Source organism: Oratosquilla oratoria, chromosome 1 (assembly GCF_046742065.1).
Source record: "Oratosquilla oratoria isolate Oo_2021 chromosome 1, ASM4674206v1, whole genome shotgun sequence".
NCBI lineage: Eukaryota > Metazoa > Arthropoda > Malacostraca > Stomatopoda > Squillidae > Oratosquilla > Oratosquilla oratoria.
This window is the reverse complement of record NC_134777.1, coordinates 28,916,654-28,941,639: the sequence shown is the minus strand read 5'-3', so window position 1 is coordinate 28,941,639 and position 24,986 is coordinate 28,916,654. Positions and strand designations below refer to the sequence as shown.

At 40.4% G+C, this 24,986-nt stretch overlaps 1 protein-coding gene across 1 annotated transcript in view; it reads right to left on the bottom strand.

Moving 5' to 3' along the window:
- The window catches only part of LOC143032482 (putative RNA-binding protein 19), a 52,909-nt gene that overhangs the window by 12,431 nt on the left and 15,492 nt on the right, over positions 1-24,986 (bottom strand). Inside the window, exons 6-12 of the mRNA XM_076197336.1 lie at positions 11,967-12,158; positions 8,594-8,779; positions 7,011-7,156; positions 6,111-6,190; positions 5,749-5,927; positions 2,668-2,844; positions 1,948-2,054 (exon numbers count right to left, since the gene is read on the bottom strand). Coding sequence (XP_076053451.1) covers positions 1,948-2,054; positions 2,668-2,844; positions 5,749-5,927; positions 6,111-6,190; positions 7,011-7,156; positions 8,594-8,779; positions 11,967-12,158 — 1,067 coding nt within the window. The remainder of the gene's footprint in view (positions 1-1,947; positions 2,055-2,667; positions 2,845-5,748; positions 5,928-6,110; positions 6,191-7,010; positions 7,157-8,593; positions 8,780-11,966; positions 12,159-24,986) is intronic.

Sequence of the window (24,986 nt, the reverse complement as noted above, 5' to 3'; positions counted from 1 at the left end):
CGTGAAAGAGAACGAGCAATACAGCAGTAACTTTATTTTTTATAAAGTGAGTATTATGACGCAACATTGCACGTCTGGCAGCTAATGCTGCCCGCGAGATTTTGGCCCAGAGTGAAGGGGTTAAATACATAAAGCTGTCCGCTTTCTCCAGCCATTCACCCTTTAAATTATCTTCAACCCACATCCACCCTCAGCCTTTGTACATTTCATCTCCTTACTTTTGCTCCCTTTTACTTTTAGCTTTCTCCTCTCTCATTCCCCCCCAAACTTCACCACTTACTGTTTCAATGTACCCTTCTACTTTGTTATAAATGGATGGTCATCCACAAGCAACAAATGGTTCACCTCCCACTTCCTTCCGCTCTCACTAAATCCAAACCACTGCCTAATACCCTCATGTTTACCTCCTTCACCACCTCTTCCATACACATGATAAACAACCATGGTGACATTATATAACCCCACCTTCACATCAATCCCTTCACTCTCCATTTCCCTCATACAAGCTCTTCTACTATGTAAAAACTTTTGACAGGCTTCAACAGAACCTTGTCCCATACATCTGCAATATATTCCACCATGCCTTTGTCATCCCTATATCATACAAATGGGAGGTGAACAAGTTGATGGTTGCAGATGACACTGCACTTGCTGTGTCAGAGGTACTGAAGCAGTTAGTGGCAGAGTTTGGTAATGTGTGAGGAGAAAGTTGAAAGTATATGTGAGCAAATGTACAGTGATGAGGAAGTTTAGTGGGGGTGGTGGAGGGTGAAAGGTGAGGTTATGGGTAAGAAGCTGGAGGAAGTGAAGAGATTTGGGGTTACCTATAGCTGGGAATGGAGGGGTGGAGGCTGAGGTAAATTAGTAAGGAAAGCAAGTAAATATCTGGGGAGAATGCAAATTGTTATGAGAAATAGGTATCTGGGGGATGAGAACAGAGAGAATATTATATGAGGAAGTGACAAAGCTGGTATTAATTGGAACAGACTTGGAATCTGAAGGAGATAGAAAGGAATGGGGATTACAAGAATGTATAATGGGAGAAATGTGGAGGTGAGACAGTGACCAAGGATGCAAATAACAAATAACTAGCAAAAAGGAGAGAGAGAGAGAGAGAGAGAGAGAGAGAGAGAGAGAGAGAGAGAGAGAGAGAGAGAGAGAGAGAGAGAGAGAGAGAGAGAGAGAGAGAGAGAGAGAGAGAGAGAGAGAGAGAGAGAGAGAGAGAGAGAGAGAGAGAGTGTGTGTGTGTGTGTGTGTGTGTGTGACAGTTTGGGTCTGTAGAAAGAATAAAGAAAATATAGCAAAAACTGTGTGGAAAACATTAGTGGATGGAGGTAATTTGAGAAGACCAAGAATGAGGTGGATGGATAGGCCGAAGAGGGCACTGGATGCAAGAAGACTCTGTTGAGAAAGGAAGGTTGAGGGCAAAAGATTGGGTGCAAATGGAAAATGGTTGCAAATGGTTGAAGAAATGACAGTCCAGAGATTTCTTCTTGTCTGCTTTGTGTAGTTCTTAAGTGGATGATTGTGAGGTGGTGGTGTGGTGGCTACCATGTAATGAAGCAGTGAGACATGTCTTGCTGTACTGCCTCTGACCTGGGCAGCATGGTGGACATGGTTGAGTCTTCATCCATGACAAGCTAAGATAGGAGGGCCAATGGGGTTTTGGATGGGTGTGGGGTTGTAGGGTGGATGTACACTCTGACTTGACTCTTCCTCATGAGGGGAAGGGTCTTTTGGTATGTTTGTATGTTAAATTATCTTTCTAAGTCAAGTAAAAAATTGAATGCATCCCCAGTGGAGGTCATTAATGTTTGGAGTTTAAGTAATTTCAAAGTATAATAGCATCAAAACAGCTTAAATGTAAAAGCAGAATGCCAACACAGGATCTTATGGGCATCTAGCTCAGATGTGCAAGATAATATGACGTGATCAAACCCAACTTACTTGTTTCAATAGTTCCTCATCTGTACTGAAGCTCAGGTTCTTCACATATAAACAAGTGTCATTCTCTGGAGTTTCTGATAAGGCTGTATCTGCATTGTCTTCTTGCTCTGTTGGTAGTAAATGTATAATGTCATTCAAAATAATTGATTTACTTTTAGCTTGTTGTGAATATACAATGTTATTCAAAACAATAAATTAATTCTTAGCTTTAGAGCTCTCATTCAATCCATTACTGTATATAAGATACTTGGGAGACATGGATTTCCTACAAGAGAGACCAGGGGCAACAGATTGTTTGATTACTATAAATTACTTTTAACTCTTTGGCTACAGTGGTGTACAACACTGATTTTTCTCTTGTTAACACCAAGCAATTCTATTTCTGTCATTGTGAATAGGATATGGTTATTAAGATTAATTTTCTGACTATGATGGGGATTCTACTTAACTTATACAATGTTACTGTAGTAAAGGAGTTAACAGTGCAAACAATACATTTATATAAAAAACTAATATTTTGTATTACAAGTTAATCGCATTTAAATAAAGTAAATAAAATCAACTTTAATTCAGAAACTTCTGAACTAGCTTCAGTGGTGTTGTGATCATGTATAATACTACATCCATATTTCCTCTTTTAACAAGATATCTATCCATTTAGTTTCACTATCAGGCTACAATTGCCTCTTCCAATTTGAGACAACAATATGTGAACAATACCTTCATTTACATCTGCAGTTTCTTCTTTAGTTTCTTTTTTGTCTGTCATCTGCATGGCAGTTTTGAAAGTGTCGACAGGAGCCCATTCCAAGTAAAGAGGGAGGTACTTAAACTTGGAGTATGCTAAATTTTTAAAGGCATTCTTTGCTTCACTTGAATCTAAAAACTCAATTATTGCTGCAAAAGACAATCCATTATGAATAAATAAATAATTATGGAAAGCTACATATATATACCAAGGCTTTTTCCCCCTTACAAGGGAGGTAGCCAAAAAGGAAAAGGCATAAAATCATTCCCACCCATTCCATCCCTGAATACACTCCACACCCCTCCACCCTCCCTCTCATCTTAGCACCTCCCGGATGACGTGAGGTATATATATACATACACACAGGTATATATATACATGCACACACACATGAAAAAGCCCTTTCCCCCTTATATGAGGGTTTGAAAAGTCAAAGCATATAACCTCCTACCCTGTACACTTGCAGTGATCTCCCACACCACCCTATCCATGTACAAACTGAACAATCAGGTGCAGCCCTATCTTCACCTCAAACCATTTACTCTCCATTCTCTACCTTCACATAAGCACTACTTCTATATAAAAAAAATTGTCCACACTCAACAGACTTCCCCCTGTTCTATACATCTGCAACATATCCCATAGACAATGGCTGTAATTATAACAATATAAATTGTAATAATACATACATACATATGTCAAGGGCCTTTTCCCAATTACAAGGGAGGTAGGCATAGTCAAAAGGCATAATTCCACTCCCATTCACAACCCCTCCCTCCCTCTGCATTTAATCAGTGACTCCCCCTCTTTGTCCCCTCATGCAGAAACATTGAAGACAGGGAGAAATCCCTTTGAGCTGTGTCAAAATATCATTCGCACATAATCACTCCCTATCCCCCACCTCCCTTCCATGCATCACAGTATTATCTATACACTGCCATTCTCCACTCACCCCTATCTTCTGTCTTCTCCCTTCCTTCCTCAAGAGATCTCCCTCTTTCCCAATGCCCCTTTCACCCCATCCATCCATCTCATCCTTGTTCAACCCCTTATGTTCACTCCATCCACCTTTGCCTTCCACACTTCTTTTTCTAATATTTCTTCACTCATTCTTTCCATGTGTTCAAACCATCCCAATATTCTTTCATCAACCCTATCTCCCAGCTCCTTTTCCAACCCCACTCTCCTCCTTACCTCCATATTTCTCACTTTACTCTTGTCCTATTTTACAACCAGCCTTGTCTCCCATTGCTGCTGCTCCCACCGCCGCTTCTTCTCTCCCAACAGCCACTGAGGGACATTAAACCAAGAGCAACATATGCTAAGATGCTGTCCATCGCCTGTCTCCTACCCACAGCTGACGGAACCAGCAGGAGCATCGACATACTCCATCAGATGTGGCTCCTGTGATTCCTAGTGCCCCTCCAATCCATCCTTGGCAACATCAAGGATGAAATCAACACTGCAGCATCAGCACCAGCCTACAGGCACCAACAACAACAACAACACTGAATCACTGCAATCTGACACACTCCAGACCTGCATCTTACATTTGGGATTCGCTACGACTCCTGGAGCTTTGTTCTGGCATCCTGGCAGATGTTAGGATGCCTCTCCTCAGTGCTGATTTTCCCATTCATTACAGGTTACTGGTCAATGTTGCAAACATCTGCCTGGTCTGCACAACAGCTCCAGCCTCAACTCCCCTCCAAACTCCAACACCATCAATGCTAGACATTTCACGTCCAACGTTTACTGAAGCCATCTGGGGCAACCTCATCATGTCTCCAGCAGAGATGGCTAATCTCGACTCCACTGCAAACTGCATCACAATCAACCACAGCTACAGCCATTGAAGCTAGACATTCCTACACCCAATGTTCATCGAGCCATCAGGGGCAACCTCAACGTATATCCAGCGGAAATGGCCATTGGCCATCCCCTCACATGCGGAATGACCTCTAAGCCAAAGCCATTTTAACCCCTTCCATACGGTGCCGCATATGTAGGCGGCATGAGGAGCAAGTGGATATGCGAGGCTGCCATATCTGCGTCTTGATTATATTTATTGTAGTTGCCCCTGCGTAATGACATACTCTCTAAACTGTCTTCATCACATTTTCTATGGTTATCAAAATTCACGGGTGAAAGAGAGAACGATCGATATAAGCGGTGACTATATTTTATGATGCGAGTATTATTATGACACATCGTAAGTCTGGCAGATAATGGTGCCCGCGAGATTTTGGCCCGTACTGAAGAGGTTAAGAGGGGAGTACTGTACAAACTGCAACAACTATGTAGCGTGGAGCACACTTTGTCGCCCATAGGAGGGATACAAGGTAAATTATTGAAATGGATGGTGGACTTTCTGCATGGAAGAAGAATAAGGGTAGTGCTCAGAGATAAGACTTCTACTTGGGAAGAGGTAATTAGTGGAGTCCCACAAGGATCAGTGTTGGCTCCAATAATTTTTGCATTTATGTAAATGACATGAACAAGGGCATCAAATGTTACTTGAGCTTCTTTGTAGATGATGCAAAATTATTAAAGAAAGCAAGTACTGAAATGGACTGTGACTCACTACAGAAACTTGGTTTCACTCAATGTCAACACATCCATCTTCTCACAAACATTCTATCTCTTTCCTTTTACTCTCATCTGTACCACACCCATTCATATTAAAAGAACCAAACCTTAGGGTTCTGGTTGGAAAACTCCTCCCAGACCCTCTTATGCTTTGACTTCTTTTAGAAATTTACCCTTCAGGGCTACAGAGAGTAGGATACATATTCCTATCCTCCATCCCTTTTTAGTTGACTTTTATGACCCAAGTGGGGATATTGGTGGCAGTAATCTTTCTCCTCTACCACAGAGTTCAGCAAAAATAGAAATATATATTCAGAGAAATGGTAGAGGAAAGCATTAAGAATCAGGGGACAGCATGATGGAGGGACAGTTGCAATACAATAATGTAACATCATTACTCTATGAGTAGATATTTCCTCCAACACAGACAGGGTATCATCATTAAAATAAATATGAAAAAATACCTGTTACACCAGAAGGGGGAAGCACCACTCTTCCAAGTTCGCCAAAACGACCAAATAGTTCTGATAATTCCCGAGCTGTAGTTTTACTTGGTAAATTCTTGACCAACATCACTGTATTCGATCTCTGAATTCCTTCTCTAGAGAAGGCTTCCAAAGATATGCCATTTTCCTCTAAGCATCTACATAAAAAAGCATACACAAGATCTATATAAGTTTAGCTCACACATGCTTATGGTATCATCCAGCAACATTAGTATATGCTATGGAAAAAAAATCCTAAGTACTTCCACAATCTTCAGACTGTTCATTCAGTAAGGATATATAACACAACATAGAAATGATCAGTATAAAATTGCACAAACCTCTTTGTTTCATCCACAATCTGGGCTTCCCCCAGGGCTAAGTTAACAGCAGCACTCTGTTTACCTTCATTATCTAAAATCTGGAAGAAAGAAAAATGTCTCACTATTTACATACATACATATATACACATATACAGGGATTTCTCAATTTATGTATGTTTAGAATATGTGATTTTGATATAACATGAGGTAAAAAACCTAGTCATTTTTTCATTTTACACGGATTATTTAGAATAACACAATACAAAAAATCAAGTAAGCAATAGTAAAACTTAACTTTTCACTTTATGTGATTTTTAGATTACGCGATCCCTTCAGGAACATATCCCTCACATAAAATGAGAAATCCCTGTACACGCATATGTAATGTATATGCAGTATGTGGCAGGGTCAAAGGAGGGACCTCTTCAATATTATGCATCATAGCATCATCCATATACAACCATTCTCCACTCATCCCTATCTTCTGTCCTCTCCCTTCCTTCCTTAACAGACATTCCCCTCTGTCTCAATGCCCCTTTTACCCCATCCATCTCATCTCATCCTTGGTCACCCACACCTGTTTACTCCATCCACCTCTGCCTTCCTCACCTCTTTTACTTATCATTCTTTCCATTTATCCAAACCATCCCAATTATTTTTCATCAACCCTATCTCTCAACTCCTTTTCCACCCCCACTCTCCTCCTCACCTTCTCCTTTCACACTCTATCAAGCCTAGTAACACCTACCATATTTCTCAGACATTTTATCTCAAATTCCTCTTCCTAACTTATGTTCCATATTTCTGCCCCATACAATGCTGCCAGCACAATCACCCCTTTGTACAATCTACTCTTAGCATCCATTCCAAAATGTCTATTAATATCTCATACATATTTATAAAAAACATTATACTTACCTCCATTTTTGAACGATTGTATTTCTCTGCCATTATGTCCACTACAGCTCCAGTACCAATAAAGAGGGTGTTCCAGTTGTGCCATGATCCTGCTGTAGCCTTCAGCTCTTTGGCTTTCTGTTCTTTATAGCTTCCCCCTTCCGTCTCTAAAACAATGGGGCATAATCTTTTAAAGATTTAATAATGAATCATGAAACTATGAGCTTCAAAAGCAAATAACATTTCAAGCCACACATTTCCTGTACATTCAAACTGAAAAATGTATATACATCTCTATAAAATAGAACAAATGTCAGTTTGTTCATATTCAAATCCACAAGTACATTACTATCAGTACTGACATATAAGATGGACTTACAGCCATTAAGTCTGATTATAAGTTGATTTATATAAATCATATGGATACGTTTTGTACATTCCCACCCACTGTAGCTTTCAGCTTCACTTTCACATCACAAAAAGTATTAAGATATGAAAACTGGCTACCTCCCTTGTAAGGGGGAAAAAGCCTTTGGTATATGTATGGTAAGGTATACATACACACATATACCAAAGGCTTTTTCCCCCTTACATGGGGGGTAGCCAAAAAGAAAAAGGCATAGAAACCACTCCCACCCATTCCATTTCCTATATATTCCACTCCCCTCCATCCTCCTCCCTCCCTCTTATCTTGGCACCTCCTGGATGACAGGTCATCCCTGCATCCTGTCCACTGCCCTGGGTGAGAAGCAGTGTTGCAAGCTATGGTAAGGCACCTGGGTTAAATGGCTGTCATGTGGAGTGTCTGAAGAAGGGTGTGGTTATACTGGAAGGAGTAATGCAAGTGTATGTTATATTTAATATGCTGAAAGTGGTAAGATGAGGAGGGGAGTAGTTGCTTATTGATAGAGATATCTTTGGCCCAGTCCTGCAACTGAGTGTCAGCTCCTCAGTTCTGCACCTCGTAATGGAGGCAAGGTCAACAGGCTTTGAAAAAAGGCAGCTTTGTTGTCCATCTTGCAGGACTGTCACATGCAGATACCCATCATTGGTCCCACAATAATAACATCAATAATAATATATATAACAATAGACCTTACCCCTCTTATAAGTAGAGTGGCCCAGTCAAGGCATAAACCCACCTTTCCCCTGTCCTAAGTAAATACATACATATACCAAGGCTTTTTCCCCCTTACAAGGGGGGTAGCCAAAAAGAAATAGGCACAAAATCATTCCCACCCATTCCATCCCTGAATACACTCCACACCCCTCCACCCTCCCTCTTATCTTAGCACCTCCTGAATGACGGGTCATCCCTGCACCTTGTCCACTGCCCTGGGTCAGAAGCAGTGTCGCAAGACACAGCACATCCACAGCAAGGCCGCTTCATTAAATCAGCGACCCCCCCTCCCCATCCCCCCATTGCATAAAATGAGAGGACGGGGAGAAATCCCTTCGGGCTGCGTCAAATTTTGCTCACACATACTACCTCACCCCCCATCCACCCGCCCATTCCACTAATACATTATATACAATATATATACAGTATATTATATATATATTTATATTATATATATAATACATAAATACATTAATAAATTAACCTTTTTTATTTTCTTTTTCATGATCAATCGCTGGCATGAGATGCAACACCCTTCCTTTGAAGTTTTTGCCATCTAATTCTGACATTGCTCTCACAGCATGCTCTGCAAACAGGAAAGTGATGGTTGCAAATCCTTTTGGTTTTCTTGATATCTTGCATATGGGCAGATTTATGTCCGTTACGTTACCTGTGGAGAAAATAGTCAATATGCCATGAGAGAGTCCAAAGAAAGCTGTGGAAAAGCACTGAAAGAAAACAAAAGTGATTTGTTTAGCATATAGAGTGACTAGCAGCCAAAGACCTTGACTGAAGAGGAACAACAAGAGTTCAAGACACCCCCTCATGTTCACTTCTTCTACCTCTGCCTTCCACACCTCTTTTATTAATCTTTCTTCACTCATTCTTTTCATGTGTCCAAACCATCCCAATACTCTTTCATCAACCCTATCTTCCAACTCCCTTTCCAGCCCCGTTCTCCTCCTCACCTCCTTTCTCATCCAGACTGGTGACCCCGATCATACTTCTCAGACATTTCATCTCAAACACATTTAAACTCCTCTCTTATGTTCCATGTTTCTGCCCCATACAGTGTTGTCAGCACAATCACTCCTTTATACAATCTCCTCTTAGCATCCATTCCCAAATATCTATTTATTACACTTTTTAACACCCCAAGGCATTTACTTTCTTCTCTCAATCTACACTCTACATCCACCCCCACTCCTCCCTTTCTCACCACATTCTCACCTAAGTATCAGTTATCCACTTCCTTCAGTCTCCCTTAATACTCACTTCCAGTCTGCTGCCACTTTTTCCCCTTGTACATCTCATCACCTTATTTTTTCCCACATTTATCTTCAACTTCCTTCTTTCGCACACCTTCCCAAACTCTGTCACTAACTTCCTCAATCCCTCCTTTGATCCTGCTACAAATGCAGTGTCATCAACAAACAACAACTGGCTTATCTCTCACTTTTCTCCATTTCCTTTAATCATCTCCAATTTCTGACCCATTACCTTTGCATTTTCCTCTTGCACCACCCCATCCAAGACAACATAACATATCCCTGATGAAGTCTCACCTTTAGTTCAAACCACTCTCTCCATTTCAGATTCTAACACAAGCTCTACTACTCTCATAAAAACTCTTGACTACTCTTAACAGCTTTCCTCCAATCCCATACATCTGCAATACCTCCAATAGTGCCTTCCTGTCTACACTGTCATAAGCCTTTTCCAAATCCATAAAGGCCCAAAACACATCCTTACCTTTTCTTAAAGCTTTCTCACATATCTGTCTTACCATAAAAATCTGATCTATGCAACCCCTACTTGTCCTAAACCCACACTGTTCCTGACCAATTACTCCCTCTCTTCCTCTCCTAATCCTCTCAATGAAAACTCTCCCATAAGCCTTCCCAACTACATTTAAGTTAATCCCTCTGAAACTACTACACTCACACTTGTCCCCTTTTCCCTCGTAATGTGGAATTATACAGGTACTCCTCCAGTCCTCCGGCACTCTATCCTCTCTTAAGCAAACATTAAATAACCTTACCAGCCAGTCCACCATCACTGTACCTACTTTTTTAGACATTCTGCATGACACCCATCCAACCCAGGTGCCTTACCTGCTCTCATCATCTCCTTTATCTTATGCTTTACTTCTCTTTTCTTTGTACCTCTCATATGATTCTCTCATCCTATTGTGTAACCAATCCGTGAATTTTCACTTCTCTTTTACCTTCTTTGCTTCCCCATCTGACCACTCACTACCCTTCCTTCTATTTCCTCCCATCCTCATTATTCCACACACCATCTTTGCACACTTTGTGGCTCCCTCATTGAGCCACCCCCATTCCTCCTCCACTCCTAGTTCTACTCTATCCTTCACTCCCTCCAACTCCTCTCTCAAGCATAAGCACAGATGGGAGAGGATTGTGGATGAGAGGTTGATAAGGCTTTAATGGACTATGTAGTGGTATCCAGGAAAAGAGTAGGATGAGTTCTGAATGTCCACATTCTATGGGGAGTAGGGGAATATCAGATTTATTTTATTTCATTTTTATCTATTTATTTATTTTTTGTGGAAGGAAAGTTGAGAGTGGAGGATAGAGGGAGAAAAAGGATAAAGGGCTGAAGGTAGGGAGGTGCTTAGAGTAAACATTTTGAATCAGATGGAAAAGGTGCACGAGTTCAAGGAGAAGCTGAGAAGTGTGGGAGGTGGTGAAGGAGTACGAGGTGGAAGTGGAAGAGGATAGGATGTGTTTCAAAGAGGAAGTGAGGAGGTGTGCAAAGATGGTGTGGAACAAGGAGAATAGGAGGGATTAGAAGGGAGGGTAGTGAGTGATGGGGTAATGGAATGTAGATGATAGTGAGCATTTAGAGATCTGTTGCAAAGTAGGACTTGGGAAGCATATGAGAGGTACAGAGGAAAAAGAAGTGAAGCAAAAGATAAGATAAAGGAGGCAAAAAGTAGAGCAGAAGCAAAATGGGGTAGGAGTATGACAGAAAATTTTGAAAACAATAAAAAGATGTTTTGGAAGTAAGTTAAGACAGGATGGGGAGGTGAGTCAGGCAAACATGAAAAGGTAAATGGGCAGATGGACAGATGTTAATGGAACTGAAGGTGGCATGGAGAAGATGGGTTGAGTATTTCTGACCTGTTGAATGTGGAGAGGGATTGTGAAGGACTGATTGTAGCAGTGGGAGGCACTGAGAAAATGACTTATGGGAAAGGAAAATGGAAGAGTAAGAAAAAATGCAGCTTTGAAAATTATGAGAGCAGGTAGGCACCTGGGTTGGATGGGTGTTATGCAGAGTGTCTGAAGATGGAAGATACAGTTATAGTGGACTGGCTAGTGAGGTTGTTTAATTTGTGTCTAGAAGAAAGGAGAGTGCTAGAGGACTGGGGGACTGCCTGTATAGTTCTACTTCATAAAAGATAAGTGGACAAATGTGACTGCAGTAGTTTTAGATTGATCAGTTTGTTGATCATTGATGGAAAGGCTTATGGGAGGGTTATAACTGAGAGGATTAGGAAAGAAACAGAGAAGTTATTTGTGAGATGTAGTGTGGGTTTAAGAAGAACGGAGTATGTGTGGATCAGATTTTTGTGGTAAGGTAAATTTGTGAGAAAGCTTTGCAGAAGGTAAGGATGTCATCTAGGTGTTTATGGATATGGAGAAGGCTTATGACAATGTAGTCAGGAAGGCACTATGGGATATATTACAGATATATGGAATTGGGGAAAAGCTGTTAAGGGCAGTCAAGAGTTTTAACAAGAGTAGAGCCTGTGTTAGGGGATATGAAGTTCAGTACTAAATAAAGTCAAATAATGAAGACATAAAAAAACAGCAAATAATTGTACTTACCATACTCTTCAAATAACTCTCGTAGATCATCTTCTGTAACTGAATACCAAAGGTTCCTTGCAAAAATCTTCCCTGATTCTGCAACAGGTTCTGCAGACTTCAGTTTTTCCTCTGCAGCACTCCAAGGAGCATTATTATGTGTGGGTCCTTCATCAGGTTTTTCAAATTTGTGAACTTGAACTCTCACGCCATCTGAAGCAATAAAATTTGTGTTAAAAAAAATATATATATATATCCCTGTATTGGGGGGAAAGGCCTTCTGGTGTGTGTGTAATTACCTAGCTGTACCTTACAGGGAGGGGGAGCTACGCTCATGGTGTCCTGTCTCTGTACCTCGCCATATCTAATTTGCTCTTAAATTCTTGTATTGTTTTTGCACACACTACTGTTTCATCTAGTATGTTCCATACATCCACCACTCTGTGGGGAAAGCTGTTCTTTTTCAGGTCTCTTCTATAACTGTCCTTTTTGAGCTTCCTTCCATGTCCTCTTGTGTTTCTCTTATCCCAATTTAGTAAGTCTTCTCTATCAAGGACAACATGCAAAGAAGCTCATGTAACATTCCACACCCTCACCCATGTCATTCACATAAATACATATACCAAAGGCTATTTTCCCCCTTATAAGGGAGGTAGCCAAAAAACAAAGGCATAAAAACCACTCCCACCCATTCCAACCCTATCATACTTCACTCCCCTCCACCCTCTTATCTTGGCACCTCCTGGATGACGGGTCATCCCTGCATCTCATCCACTGTCCTGGGTTAGAAGCAGTGTCACAAGACAGTACATCCACAGCAAGGCCAATTCATTAAATCAGCAATCCCCCCTCTCCATCCCCTCGTGCAGAAAATAAGAAGACAGGGAGAAATCTCTTTGGGCTGCATCAAATTATTTTTCACACATACTCCCTCACCCTCCATCCCCCACCCATTCCACCTCATGCATCACAGCATCATCCATATACAACCATTCTCCATTCACCCTTGTCTTCTGTCCTCTCCTGTTCTTCCTCAACAGACATTCCCCTCTTTCCCAAAGCCCCTTTTACCCCATCCATTCATCTCATCCTAAGTTGACCCCTCATGCTCACTCCTCCCACCTCTGCCTTCCAAAAATAGCAAACACTATTAGAGCCAATACTAATCCTTGTGGAACTCAACTTATTACCTCTTTCCATGCAGAACTCCTCTCTGAGCACTACTCTCATTTTTCTTCCATGCAAAAAGTCCTCCATCCATTTCAGTAGTTTACCTTGTATTCCTCCAATGGTTTCCAGTTTTCTTAATAGTTTTTTGTGTGGGACTTTATCAAAAGTATTTTGTAGCTCTAGAAATGCACAATCAGCCCATCCATCCCTTTCCTGTATCATATCTAGCAGTCTTGAGTAAAAACAGATCAAATTTGTGGTACATAATCTTCCCTGCCTAAATCCAAACTGTCTCGGATTTAGTATATTGTTCTCCTAGGATGTTTTATCCATGTACTTTTTATAACTTTTTAAAAAATTTTGGCTACTGTGCTTTTAAGGGAAACCTGTCTGTAATTTGTTGGGTCTTCCTTATTTCCTCCTTAATAAATTGATACAATATCAGCATTTTTCCAGTCTTCTGGTATTTTTCCTTGAGTGAGCATCTTATTATGTTATATATTTTCTGTTAGTTCTTCTTTACATTCTTTTAATATCCAGTTTGCTCTTCCATCCAGGCCGTGTGTTTTCCTGACATCAAGGTTCGTTATTTGGTCCATTATTTCTTTCCATGTTACTATTATTTTCCTCGTGTGTGTGTGTGCATCAGTGTATGTCTGTGTTTCATCATGGTCTTGAATCAAGTGTTTGACTTGCGATCAACACTTTTTACCCTCCCAGATAGGAGTTCATAACTCATATATGGCCCAGTCTATCAGTAATAATGTGACCTTTCACACACAGTCAGAGTGACAGCGAAGATTAGAACTCCAAAAAAATTAATTTTCGTGGATCTCAACAAGGAAGTACCTGTGTCATATTAGTAGGGAAGGGGAAAGCTCGTGGTGTAGTGGGAAGGTGAAGAAAAAGGAGAAGGTGAGGGATTACTGAGGAAAATGGAAGAAAATGAGGAAGGGGACGAACGGGCCCCAGACGTCAGAAAGTATGTCAACAAATGATGTGCAGACAACAGAGGTGAAGTCGAAGAAATTAGTACAAATGTAAAATTTAGAAATATAGAAAAGAGCAGCACAATGGAAGGTGGGGATAATTATTTCCATGGATTTAATGAAGGAGGAGATGACAACCTCCCCCGATTAGAAAGTCTAAAGGAAAAACTAACAAAAATGAATGAACAATGGGTGGTTAGGTTCAGTCAACTTCCACCGATTACACAATGAGTTGATAAATTGGAAGAACTAAAGAAGGAGAACCAAAACCCAAATAAATAGAAGAATTTAAAGGACAATTAAAAGAAGTAAAGGATGAGAATGAGGAATTAAATAGGAATAATAAAGAGAATAAAGAGTCCATAGAAAAAGAGGTAAGTGGTTGGAAAAGGTTCAAGAAAATAGAAAAAATTAATTTAGGGATATAGTGAAACAACAGATGAAGGAACACACTAAGGACACATTTATTAAAGTGATGGGAGAGAAGAATATAGTAAGAGACTTAGCAGGTAAAAAGAAATGTATAATTATGTTAGGAATGGAAGAGAAACATCCAAATAGGACTACAAGAGTAAGAGAGGAGAAAGAGTGAACAGGGTACTAAGAATATTTCAAGAAGGTGAACAGGAAATAGGGAAAGAAATTGAATATATAGAATTGGGAAATACAGTACAGACAAGACCAGACTAATTAAGGTTAAATTCAGGTCACCTATGGCAGCAGAGAATGTCTAATCAGAAACAGGAAATCTCGCAGAAAGTGATCAGTACAAACATGTATGGATAAAAAGAGAGATAATTAAAGAGGAAAGAGAGGAAGAGAAAACAAAAAGAATAGAAGCTAAGGGAAAAAACGAGAACAGAACAGAGTCAAAGAGAAATTCTATTGGGTAGTGGATATGAAAGTGAGGAAATGGTTCATAGGAGAGAAAAACAGAGGAGAAACAGAAAACAGGATGGACATAGCAGAAAACTAAAAGTGCCCTTCACAAATATAGATGGATTAATAACAGGCTTGAATGAACTGAATGATTACTTGGTGGAAAAGGAACCTGACATAATGGGAATTGTAGAGACAAAATTGAAAGGTCCATTACCACCCAACAGTGAAGGACATGGTGCATATAATTACTGGTTTAGAAACAGAGAAGTAAATCAAGGTGGTGGAGTTATGTTCTTGATTAAGAAGGATATAAATGTAAGGAATGTTACATATGGAAAGAATAGTGTGGAAATGATCATGATGAAAATAGAGGACAGGGACAAGAATAGCAAGAAGTTTGTGGTAAATTATGTGCCTGCTAAAACGACTTCGTGGGAAGAGAGAGAACACAAGAATATATTAGAAGACACAAGGATAACACTAAATAAGATAATGGATGATGGAGGAAGTATAATTATAATGGGTGACTTTAATTGTAAAGAAATCTGCTGGGAAGAAATGACAGTAAAGGGTGGAGATGACCTATGGAGAAATGTACTACTTTATATGATTATAGAACATACAATGACACAATGGATACAAGAGAATAGTAGGTATAGAAATGAGGAAGAACCATCATGACTAGACCTAATGATCACATCAGAACCTGAAATAGTGGACAAGATTGAATATAAGACACCACTAAGTAAAAGTGACCACAGATTAGTAGAACTGGAAATAAATGAAGAAAAATACATGAGAAAAAATTATCAATATAGAAAGGGAAGAATGATGTATGGAAAAACAAATTTTGATAAAATTATTTTTTTTCTTTTTTTTCAAAAAGCAGACTAGGAAAGGATATACAAAGAGGAAACAACAGTAGAAGAGAAATGGAAAATTTTGACACCAATTCATATGGAAGGAGTGGAAAAGTATGTTCCAAGACAAAAACAAGAAAAAGGATATGTAAAATGTTGGTACAACAAAAGATGTAGAGTTAAAAGATAAAAGGGATAACATACATACATATACCAAAGGCTTTTCCCCCTACACGGGGGTGTAGCCAAAAAGAAAAAGGCATAAAATCATTCCCACCCATTCCATCCCTAAATACACTCCACTCCACCCTCCCTCTTATCTTAGCACCTCCTGGATGACGGATCATCCCTGCACCCTGTCCACTGCCCTGGGTCAGAGGCAGTGTCACATGGCACAGCACATCCACAGCAACACCGCTTCATTAAATCGGCAACCCCCCTCTCCGTCCCCCCATGCATAAAAGGAGAAGACGAGGATAAATCCCTTCAGGCTGCGTCAAATTTTGCTCACATATACTACCTCGCCCCCCATCCCCCTACCCATTCCACCTCATGCATCACATCATCCATATACAACCATTCTCCATTCACCCATCTTCTGTCCTCTCCTGTCCTTCCTCAACAGACATTCCCCTCTTCCCCAAAGCCCCCTTCACCCCATCCATCCATCTCATCATAGGATGTCCCCTCATGTTCACTCCCTCCACATCTGCCTTCCACACCTCTTTTACTAGTCTTTCTTCACTCATTCTTTCCATGTATCCAATCCATCCTAATACTCTTTCATCAACCCTATCTCCCAGCTCCCTTTCCACCCCTGTTCTCCTCCTCACCTCCTCATTTCTCACTCTATCTAGCCTAGTAACCCCCATCATACTTCTCAGACACTTTATCTCAAACATATTCAAACTCCTTCTCTCTTCCTCTCTTATGTTCCATATTTCTGTCCAATACAGTGCTGTTGGCACAATCACTCCTTCTTACAGTCTCCTCTTAGCATCCATTCCCAAATGTCTATTCCTCATTACACTTTTTATTCCACCAAGGCATCTACTCGCTTCTCTCAATCTACATTCTACCTCCACCTCCACTCCACTATACAAAGGATTACAAAGGCGGAGCATGCCGACAGGAGACCTTTTGGTCCATATCTAGGCCGGATGCAAAAAATATCATAATAATACAGTAATAAATAAATTAATAAAAAAAATATATAATAATGTAAATAACAAATAAAATACATAAATAAATGCATAGGTATAGTAAAAAAAAAAAAAAACTATCCACCTCCTCCAGTCGCTCTCCCTTAATGCTCACTTCCAGTCTGCAGCCACTTTCACCCCTTGTACATCTCATCACCTTACTTTAACCCACATTTATCTTCAGCTTTCTTCTTTCACACATTCTCCCAAACTCTGTCACCAACTTCCTCAATCCCTCCTCCGATCCTGCCACAAGCACAGTGTCGTCCGCAAACAACAGCTGGCTCACCTCCCACTTTTCTCCATTTTCTTTAACCATCTCCAATCCCTGACCCACCACCCTTGCATTTATCTCTCGCACTTCCCCATCCATGTACAAGTTGAACAGCCAGGGTGACATAACGCATCCCTGACAAAGTTCCACCTTTACCTCGAACCACTCACTCTCTCCATTTCTAATCCTGACATGTGCTCTACTACTCTCGTTAAAACTCTTGACAGCTCCTAGAAGCTTTCCTCCTATCCCGTATATCCGCAAAACCTCCCACAGTGCCTTCCGCCTTCCTGTCTACCCTGTCGTAAGCCTTTTCCAGATCCATAAAAGCCCAAAAAACATCCTTCCCCTTTCCTATAGCTTTCTTACATATCTGTCTTACCACAAAGATCTGATCTACACAACCTCTACCCGTCCTAAATCCACACTGTTCCTCACCAAATACTCCCTCTGTTCCTCTCCTAATCCTCTCAATCAAGATCCTCCCATAAGCCTTCCCAACTACACTTAACAAGCTAATCCCTCTGAAACTACTACATTCACACCTGTCCCCTTTTCCCTTGTAAAGTGGAACTATACAGGCATTCATCCAGTCCTCCGGCACTCTACCCTCTCTCCAGCAAACATTAAATACCCTCACCAGCCAGTCCACCATCTCTGTACCTCCCTTTTTTAGACATTCTGCATGGCATCCATCCATACCAGGTGCCTTACCTGCTTTCATCATCTTAACAACTGCTTTCACTTCATCCTTCCTTATTTCTCCTCCATTTTCCTCACTCATCACGGTCATTTTCTTAGCATTTCCCACTGCAGCTATCTTTCCCTCCCTATCCTCCTTCAGATTTAGCAACTCCCCAAAATACTCCGCCCATCTTCCCCTTACTGCCCTCTCTTCCATTATCATCTCTCCATTCTCCATCTGCACCTTTTACCTTTTCTTCTCTAATTGATTCGCCTCCTCTTCCTCTCTCAATTTCTTTCCAAAACATCTCTTTATTACTTTCAAAATTTTCTGTCATACTCTTACCCCATTTCACATCTGCTCCCCTCTTTGCCTCCTTTACCTTTTGCTTTACTTCTCTTTTCTTCTCTTTGTACCTCTCATATGACTACCTCGTCCTATTTTGTAACCAATATGTAAAATGTTGGTACAACAAAAGATGTAGAGTTAAAAGATAAAAGGTATTAAGCTTGGATAAAATGGAGGAGAGAAAAAAAAAATATATATATATATATATATATATATATACTGATCATAGAAATTAACATGAAGTGCATAGAGAAGAAAAGAGAAGACACAAAAAGGATGTCATGGAAAAATGTAAAGATCAACCAAAACTATAGATTTGTAAACATACATACATACAAAGGATTACAAAGGCGGAGCATGCCAACAGGAGACCTTTTGATCCATATCTAGGTCGGATGCGAAAAAAAATCATATTAATAATAAAATAATAAATAAAAACTATGATAATGTAAATAACAAATAAAATACATAAATAAATGCATAGGTATAGTTAAATAATAAACAAACAGGTAAATAGTAAATAATAATAAATTGACATATAACTAATAATAAATGAAAATCAGACAGACAAATGATAACAAAACAAAAACAAATAATATAAGATAAATTATAATCATTACAGCATCTTAGGTATTTATCTAAATGATTCTTAAAGCTTCGAACTGAACTACATTGCACTACCTGTGCAGGAAGTTTATTCCATTCATTAACTACACGGTTGGCAAAGTTGTTTCTACCTACTTCCAAATTGAATCTATTTCCGGACAGTTTGAGACCATTGTTTCTTGTCTGATTCTCATTCAATGTAAAAATTTGGTCACTTTTGATGTTGTCAATTCCCTTTAGAATTTTAAAGACCTGTATCAAGTCACCTCTGAGTCTACGCTTTTTTAGGGAAAACAGATTCATATGTTTTAGTCGATTTTCATACATACATATACCAAGGCTTTTTCCCCCTTACCAGGGAGGTAGCCAAAAAGGACAAGGCATAAAATCATTCCCACCCATTCCATCCCCGAAAACACTCCACACCCCTCCACCCTCCCTCCCATCTTAGCACCTCCTAGATGACGGGTCATCCCTGCACCCTGTCCACTGCCCTGGGTCAGAAGCAGTGTCGCAGGACACAGCACATCCACAGCAAGGCCGCTTCATCAAATCGGCGACCCCCCCTCTCCGTCCCCCCATATAAGGAGAGGACGGGGAGAAATCCCTTTGGGCTGCGTCAAAATTTTTGCTCACACACACTACCTCACCCCCCATTCCCCCGTCCATTCCACCTCATGCATCACAACATTTTCCATATACAACCATTCTCCATTCACCCGTCTTCTGTCCTCTCCCGTCCTTCCTCAACAGACATTCCCCTCTTCCCCAAAGCCCCCTTCACCCCATCCATCCATCTGATTTGTAAACAACAAACTGAAAAATAAACAAGAATTAGTGAAACTATGACAAAGAGAAATAGAATACACAGAGGAAATAGAAATGGCAGAAATTATGAACAAGCATTTTAAATCAGTGTTTATGAGGGAGAACATACAACTGAGAGATGACGAGTGGGAGGGGAAAGTCCCACCTATGAAAGAAATAGAAGTAACAAAGAATGAAATAATGAATCACTTGAGTAATCTTGATGTCAGAAAATTGCATGGTTCAGATGAAATGGCAAGCTGGATTTTGAGAGAATGCAGGGCCAAACTAACAAAGTACATAGTCTAATAAGCAGTTCATTGAAAGAAGGAAAAGTTCCAGAAGATTGGAAAATAGCAAATATAGTACCAATATATAAGGGGGGAAACAAAGAAGACCCTACAAACTATAGACCGGTCTCTCTTACAAGTATGGTAGGAAAAATTTGTGAAAGAATGATCAAAATTAGATGGGTAGAGCATTTGGAAAAAACAATGTACTAAATCTGAGGCAGTTTGTATTTAGACAAGGAAGATCATGTGTCACAAACCTGATGTGTTTCTATTCAAAACTAATAGATATAATACAGGAAAGAGATGGATGGGCTGATTGTGCCTTTCTAGACCTGAAAAAAAGCTTTTGATAGGGTGCCCCTTTCACCCCATTCATCCATCTCATCCTTGGTTGTCCCCCAAGTTCATTCCATCCACCTCTGCCTTTCATACCTCTTTTACTAATCTTTTTTTCACCTCATTCTTTCCATGTGTCCAAACCATCCCAATACTCTTTCATCAACCATATCTGCCATCACCTTTTCCACCTCTGCTCTCCTCCTCACCTCATTTATCACTAACTTTGTAACCCCTACTATATTTCTCAGCCATTTCATCTCGAACACATAACTTCTCTCTTCCTCTCTCAAATTCCAAGCCTCCACCCCATACAGTGCCATTGGCACAATCACCCCTACATATAATCTTTTTGTATCAAATTTCAAATGCCTATTTCTCATGACACTTTTTAATCCCCCAAGGTATTTACTGGCTTCCTTCAATCTACAGTTTACCTCCACCACTGCTCCTCCCTTTGATTCCACATGCAACTCAAAATACCTAAAACTATCCACTTCCTCCAATCAATCTCCCATAAGACGTGCTTTCAACCCGCTGCTATCCTCTTTCCTTGTAGATCTCATCAACTTACTTTTATCCATGTTTTCCTTTAGCTTTCTCCTATCACTTACCTTCCCAAACTCTGTCATTAACTCCCTTAATCCCCCCTCTGTCCCTGCCACAAACATAATGTTGTCAGCATAAAACAACTGGCTTACCTCCCACCTTCTTCCATTTACTTTAACCATCTCCACTCCCCTGCTTATTACCCTTGCATTTACCTCCCACACCACCCCATCCATGTGCACAATGGACAGCCATGGTGACATGATACCTCCCTGATGCAGCCCCACCTACCACCCATCCTTCCCACTCCTCCACTTTCAACAGCTCTCAAAAATGTACTCTACCCATCTTCCCCTTACAGCCTCCTCTTTTGTTAACATCTGTTCATCTGCACCTTTTACCTTTTCTTCTCTACTTGACTTGCCTCCCATTCCTCTCTTAACTTCCTTCCAAAATGTTTTTTTTTTTAATTTTCTGTCATAATCTTCCCACATTTTACATGTGCTCTCCTTTTTGCCTCTTTAATCTTATATCTTTGCTTCTCTTCTTTTTTCTTTGTACCCCACATATGTTTCCTGAATGCTTGCTTCTTCTCTTCTGTTACCTTCTTTACTTCATCATCCCACCACTCACTACCTATCCTCCTTGTTCCATATATCATTTTTGCACACCTTGTCACTCCCTCCTTGAAACACCCTCATTCCTCTTCCACTCCTCTCTCTACTCCCTTACCTCACCTCCCACATTTCTCTCAGGAGAGGAACAGTGTGAGTTTAGGAAAGGTAGGGTTTGTGTGGATCAGAATTTTGTAGTAAGGCAGATATGTGAGAAAGCTTTAGGAAAAGATAAGGATGGTTTTTGGCCCTTTATGGCTTTGGAAAAGGCTTATGACAGGAAATCACTGTGGGAGGTATTGCAGATATATGGGATAGGAGGAAAGCTGTTAAGAGCAGTCAAGTTTTTGTGGGAGTAATAGTCTGTGTTACAATTAGAAGTGGAGAGTTTGAGGTAAATCTGGGACTCCACTAGGGATGTGTCATGTTGCCATGGCTGTTCAGTGTGTACATGAATGGGGTGGTGCAAGAGGTAAATGAAAGGGTAATGGGCTGGGGATTGGAGATGGTTAAAGAAAATGGAGAAAAATAGAAGATAAGCCAGTTGTTGTTAGCTGACAATACTGTGCTTGTAGCCGGATCAATAGAGGGATTAAGGAAGCTAGTGAAGGAGCTTGGGAAGGTGTGTTAAAGGAGGAAGTTGAAGATAAATGTGGGTAAAAATAAGGTGATGAGATGTACAAAGGGAAAGGATGGCAGCAAGTTGGGAGTGAGTATTAAGGGAGAAAGACTGGAGGAAGTGGATAGCTTTAGGTATTTGGGAGCACGTGTGGTGGGAAAGGAAGGATTGGTGGAGGTAGAATGTCGATGGAGAGAAGCAGTTGGGAGATAGGGTTCATGTTACAAGTGAATTTCAGCTGGAGGAAAACAAACTGGGAGGGATTCATGAATACCACAAGAATAAGAAGGAAATGGGAAATCTCTCTTGGCAACTTAGGAGTGAACAAATATGCACCAAAGATTAGAGATAGGAAGAAGCAAAAACAGGACTGGTTTAACAAAAAGTGTAAAATTGTGAAAAAGGCCATGGATGTGGCTTCGGGTAAATGGAGAAAGAAAAGAAACATTAAAACAAAAGAAGCTAGGAATGACTATACCAGAATTCACAGGCAGAAAGCAATTTCGAAAGAGGTGTAGTAAAAAATGCAAAGATGAACTAAAACTATTTTACAAGGTTCATTGATGGTAAATTGTGACACAGAAGAACTCACCAAGTTATTAGTAGATGGGGAAGTCTGTGAAGAGGCCTTAGCTCAGGCAGAAATAATGAATAAAGGTTTCCAATCGGTCTTCACAAAGGAGTACAACTTTTCGGAGAAAAGTGAGGGGAGAAAAATATCAGGTTTAGCAGATATAAATGTAGATGTGAGGAAAGTGCTCAATCTCCTGGGATAATTGGATGTGACAATAGCTTCAGGACCTGATGGGATCTCAAAATGAATACTTAAAGAATATAGGGAACAAGATACAGTCTTATTACATGTTCATTGAAAGAAGGCACTGTGCCACTTGATCGGAAAAGGGCAAACATGGTGCCAATTCACAAAGGTGGAAACAAGGAAACACCGCTAAATTATAGGCCAGTATCACTATCCAGCACAATAAGGAAATTATGTGAACGAATTGTGAAAGATTGATGGACCAAATATCTTGAAAAGATGAACATTCTGACAGACAGTCAATTTGGGATCAGATCTGGAATCCTGTGTGTTGAACCTTTTAAGTTTTTACTTGAGAGTGATGTACTGCAAGAGAAGGGCAGGCGGACTGAGTGTGCCTGGACCTAGAGAAGGCATTTGATAAAGTATCTCACACTCAATTTATGTGGGAATTGGAGTATGTTGGAGGACTGTGAGGCAAACTGCTGGAATGGATTACAGACTTTTTGAAAAAAGATACATGAGGACAGTAGTAAAGGACAAGATGTCAAGCTGGAGAGCAGTAACAAGCAGAGTTCCACAGGGTTCATTGCTTGCACCAATAATTGTCTATGTTAATGATATGATGGAAGGAGCAACAAGTTATGCCAATATATTTGTAGATGATGCAAAAATCATTGGGAGAGTGAAAAATAAGGAGGGTAGAATATTGCAAAAATATCTAGATACTATTTTTGCATGGAGCCAAGAATGGGAAAAATGCGCTAAATCCAACCCACACTGCTCTTCCCAAATTACTTCCTTTGGTCCCCTCCTAATCCTCTCAATTCCCTTAACAGACTGATCCTTCTAAAGCTATCTGAAGTGCTCACATACTATCCACATCAAAACCAATCACATGAAAACCCTGCATCCTACTGACAAATTTCACTACTATCCACCATATCCAAGCTGATGGAAAGATTAGTAGCAATAAGAATTGCAACAAAACTACCCACCTCCCCTAACGAACACAGATTCAAAGATAGCCACTCCACTAGCACACTACTCATCACCCAACACATGTTGGAGGGATTTAACAAGACAGCTCCACCAAGTGGAATGGTTATGGTAGCTATAGACATAAACAGGGCATTTGATAATGTTTCTAGACACACATCATCAAAGATTTGACCATGAAAATCTACAAGAAAATACAGAGATATACCAAAGGCTTTTCCCCCCTTACAGAAAGAAAAAGGCATAGAAATCACTCCCACCCATTCCATTTCCTATATATTCCACTCCCCTCCACCCTCCTCCCTCCCTCTTATCTTGGCACCTCCTGGATGACGGGTCATCCCTGCATCCTGTCCACTGCCCTGGGTCAGAAGCAGTGTCGCAAGACACAGCACATCCACAGTAAGGCTGCTTCATAAATTTGGCAACCCCACCTCTCCGTCCCCTCATGCAGAAAAGGAGAAGACAGGGAGAAATCCCTTCGGGATGCATCAAATTTTTCTCATACATACTTCCTCACCCCCCATCTCCCACCCACTCCCCCTCATGCATCACAGCATCATCCATACACAACCCTTCTCCATTCACCCCTATCTTCTGTCCTCTCTCGTCCTTCCTCCACAGACATTCCTCTCTTTTGTAATGCCCCTTTCACCCCATCCATCCATCTCATCCTAGGATGCCCCCTCTTATTCACTCCTTCCAAACTTCTTTTACTAATCTTTCTTCACTCATTCTTTCCATACAAGAAAATAAACCTACAAGAAAACAAACCTACTAAATCCTATTGCAAGCACAGGCTTTGGACAACAGAAGGAAACTCTAATAACTGTCTTCAAATAATTCATAAGAACCACCCTCAGCTATGTTTTCATGGCATGGTTCCAAACAATCCGCAAGACATACAAAGACACTTTAAAAATTATACAAAATAAAGTATCGAGTGTATAAATGATGCACCAAAACCACCCCATTAAGATACCTACACAGACACTAAATTCCTCCCCATAGAATATCATATGAAAATTATATGTTCGCAATTCTATAC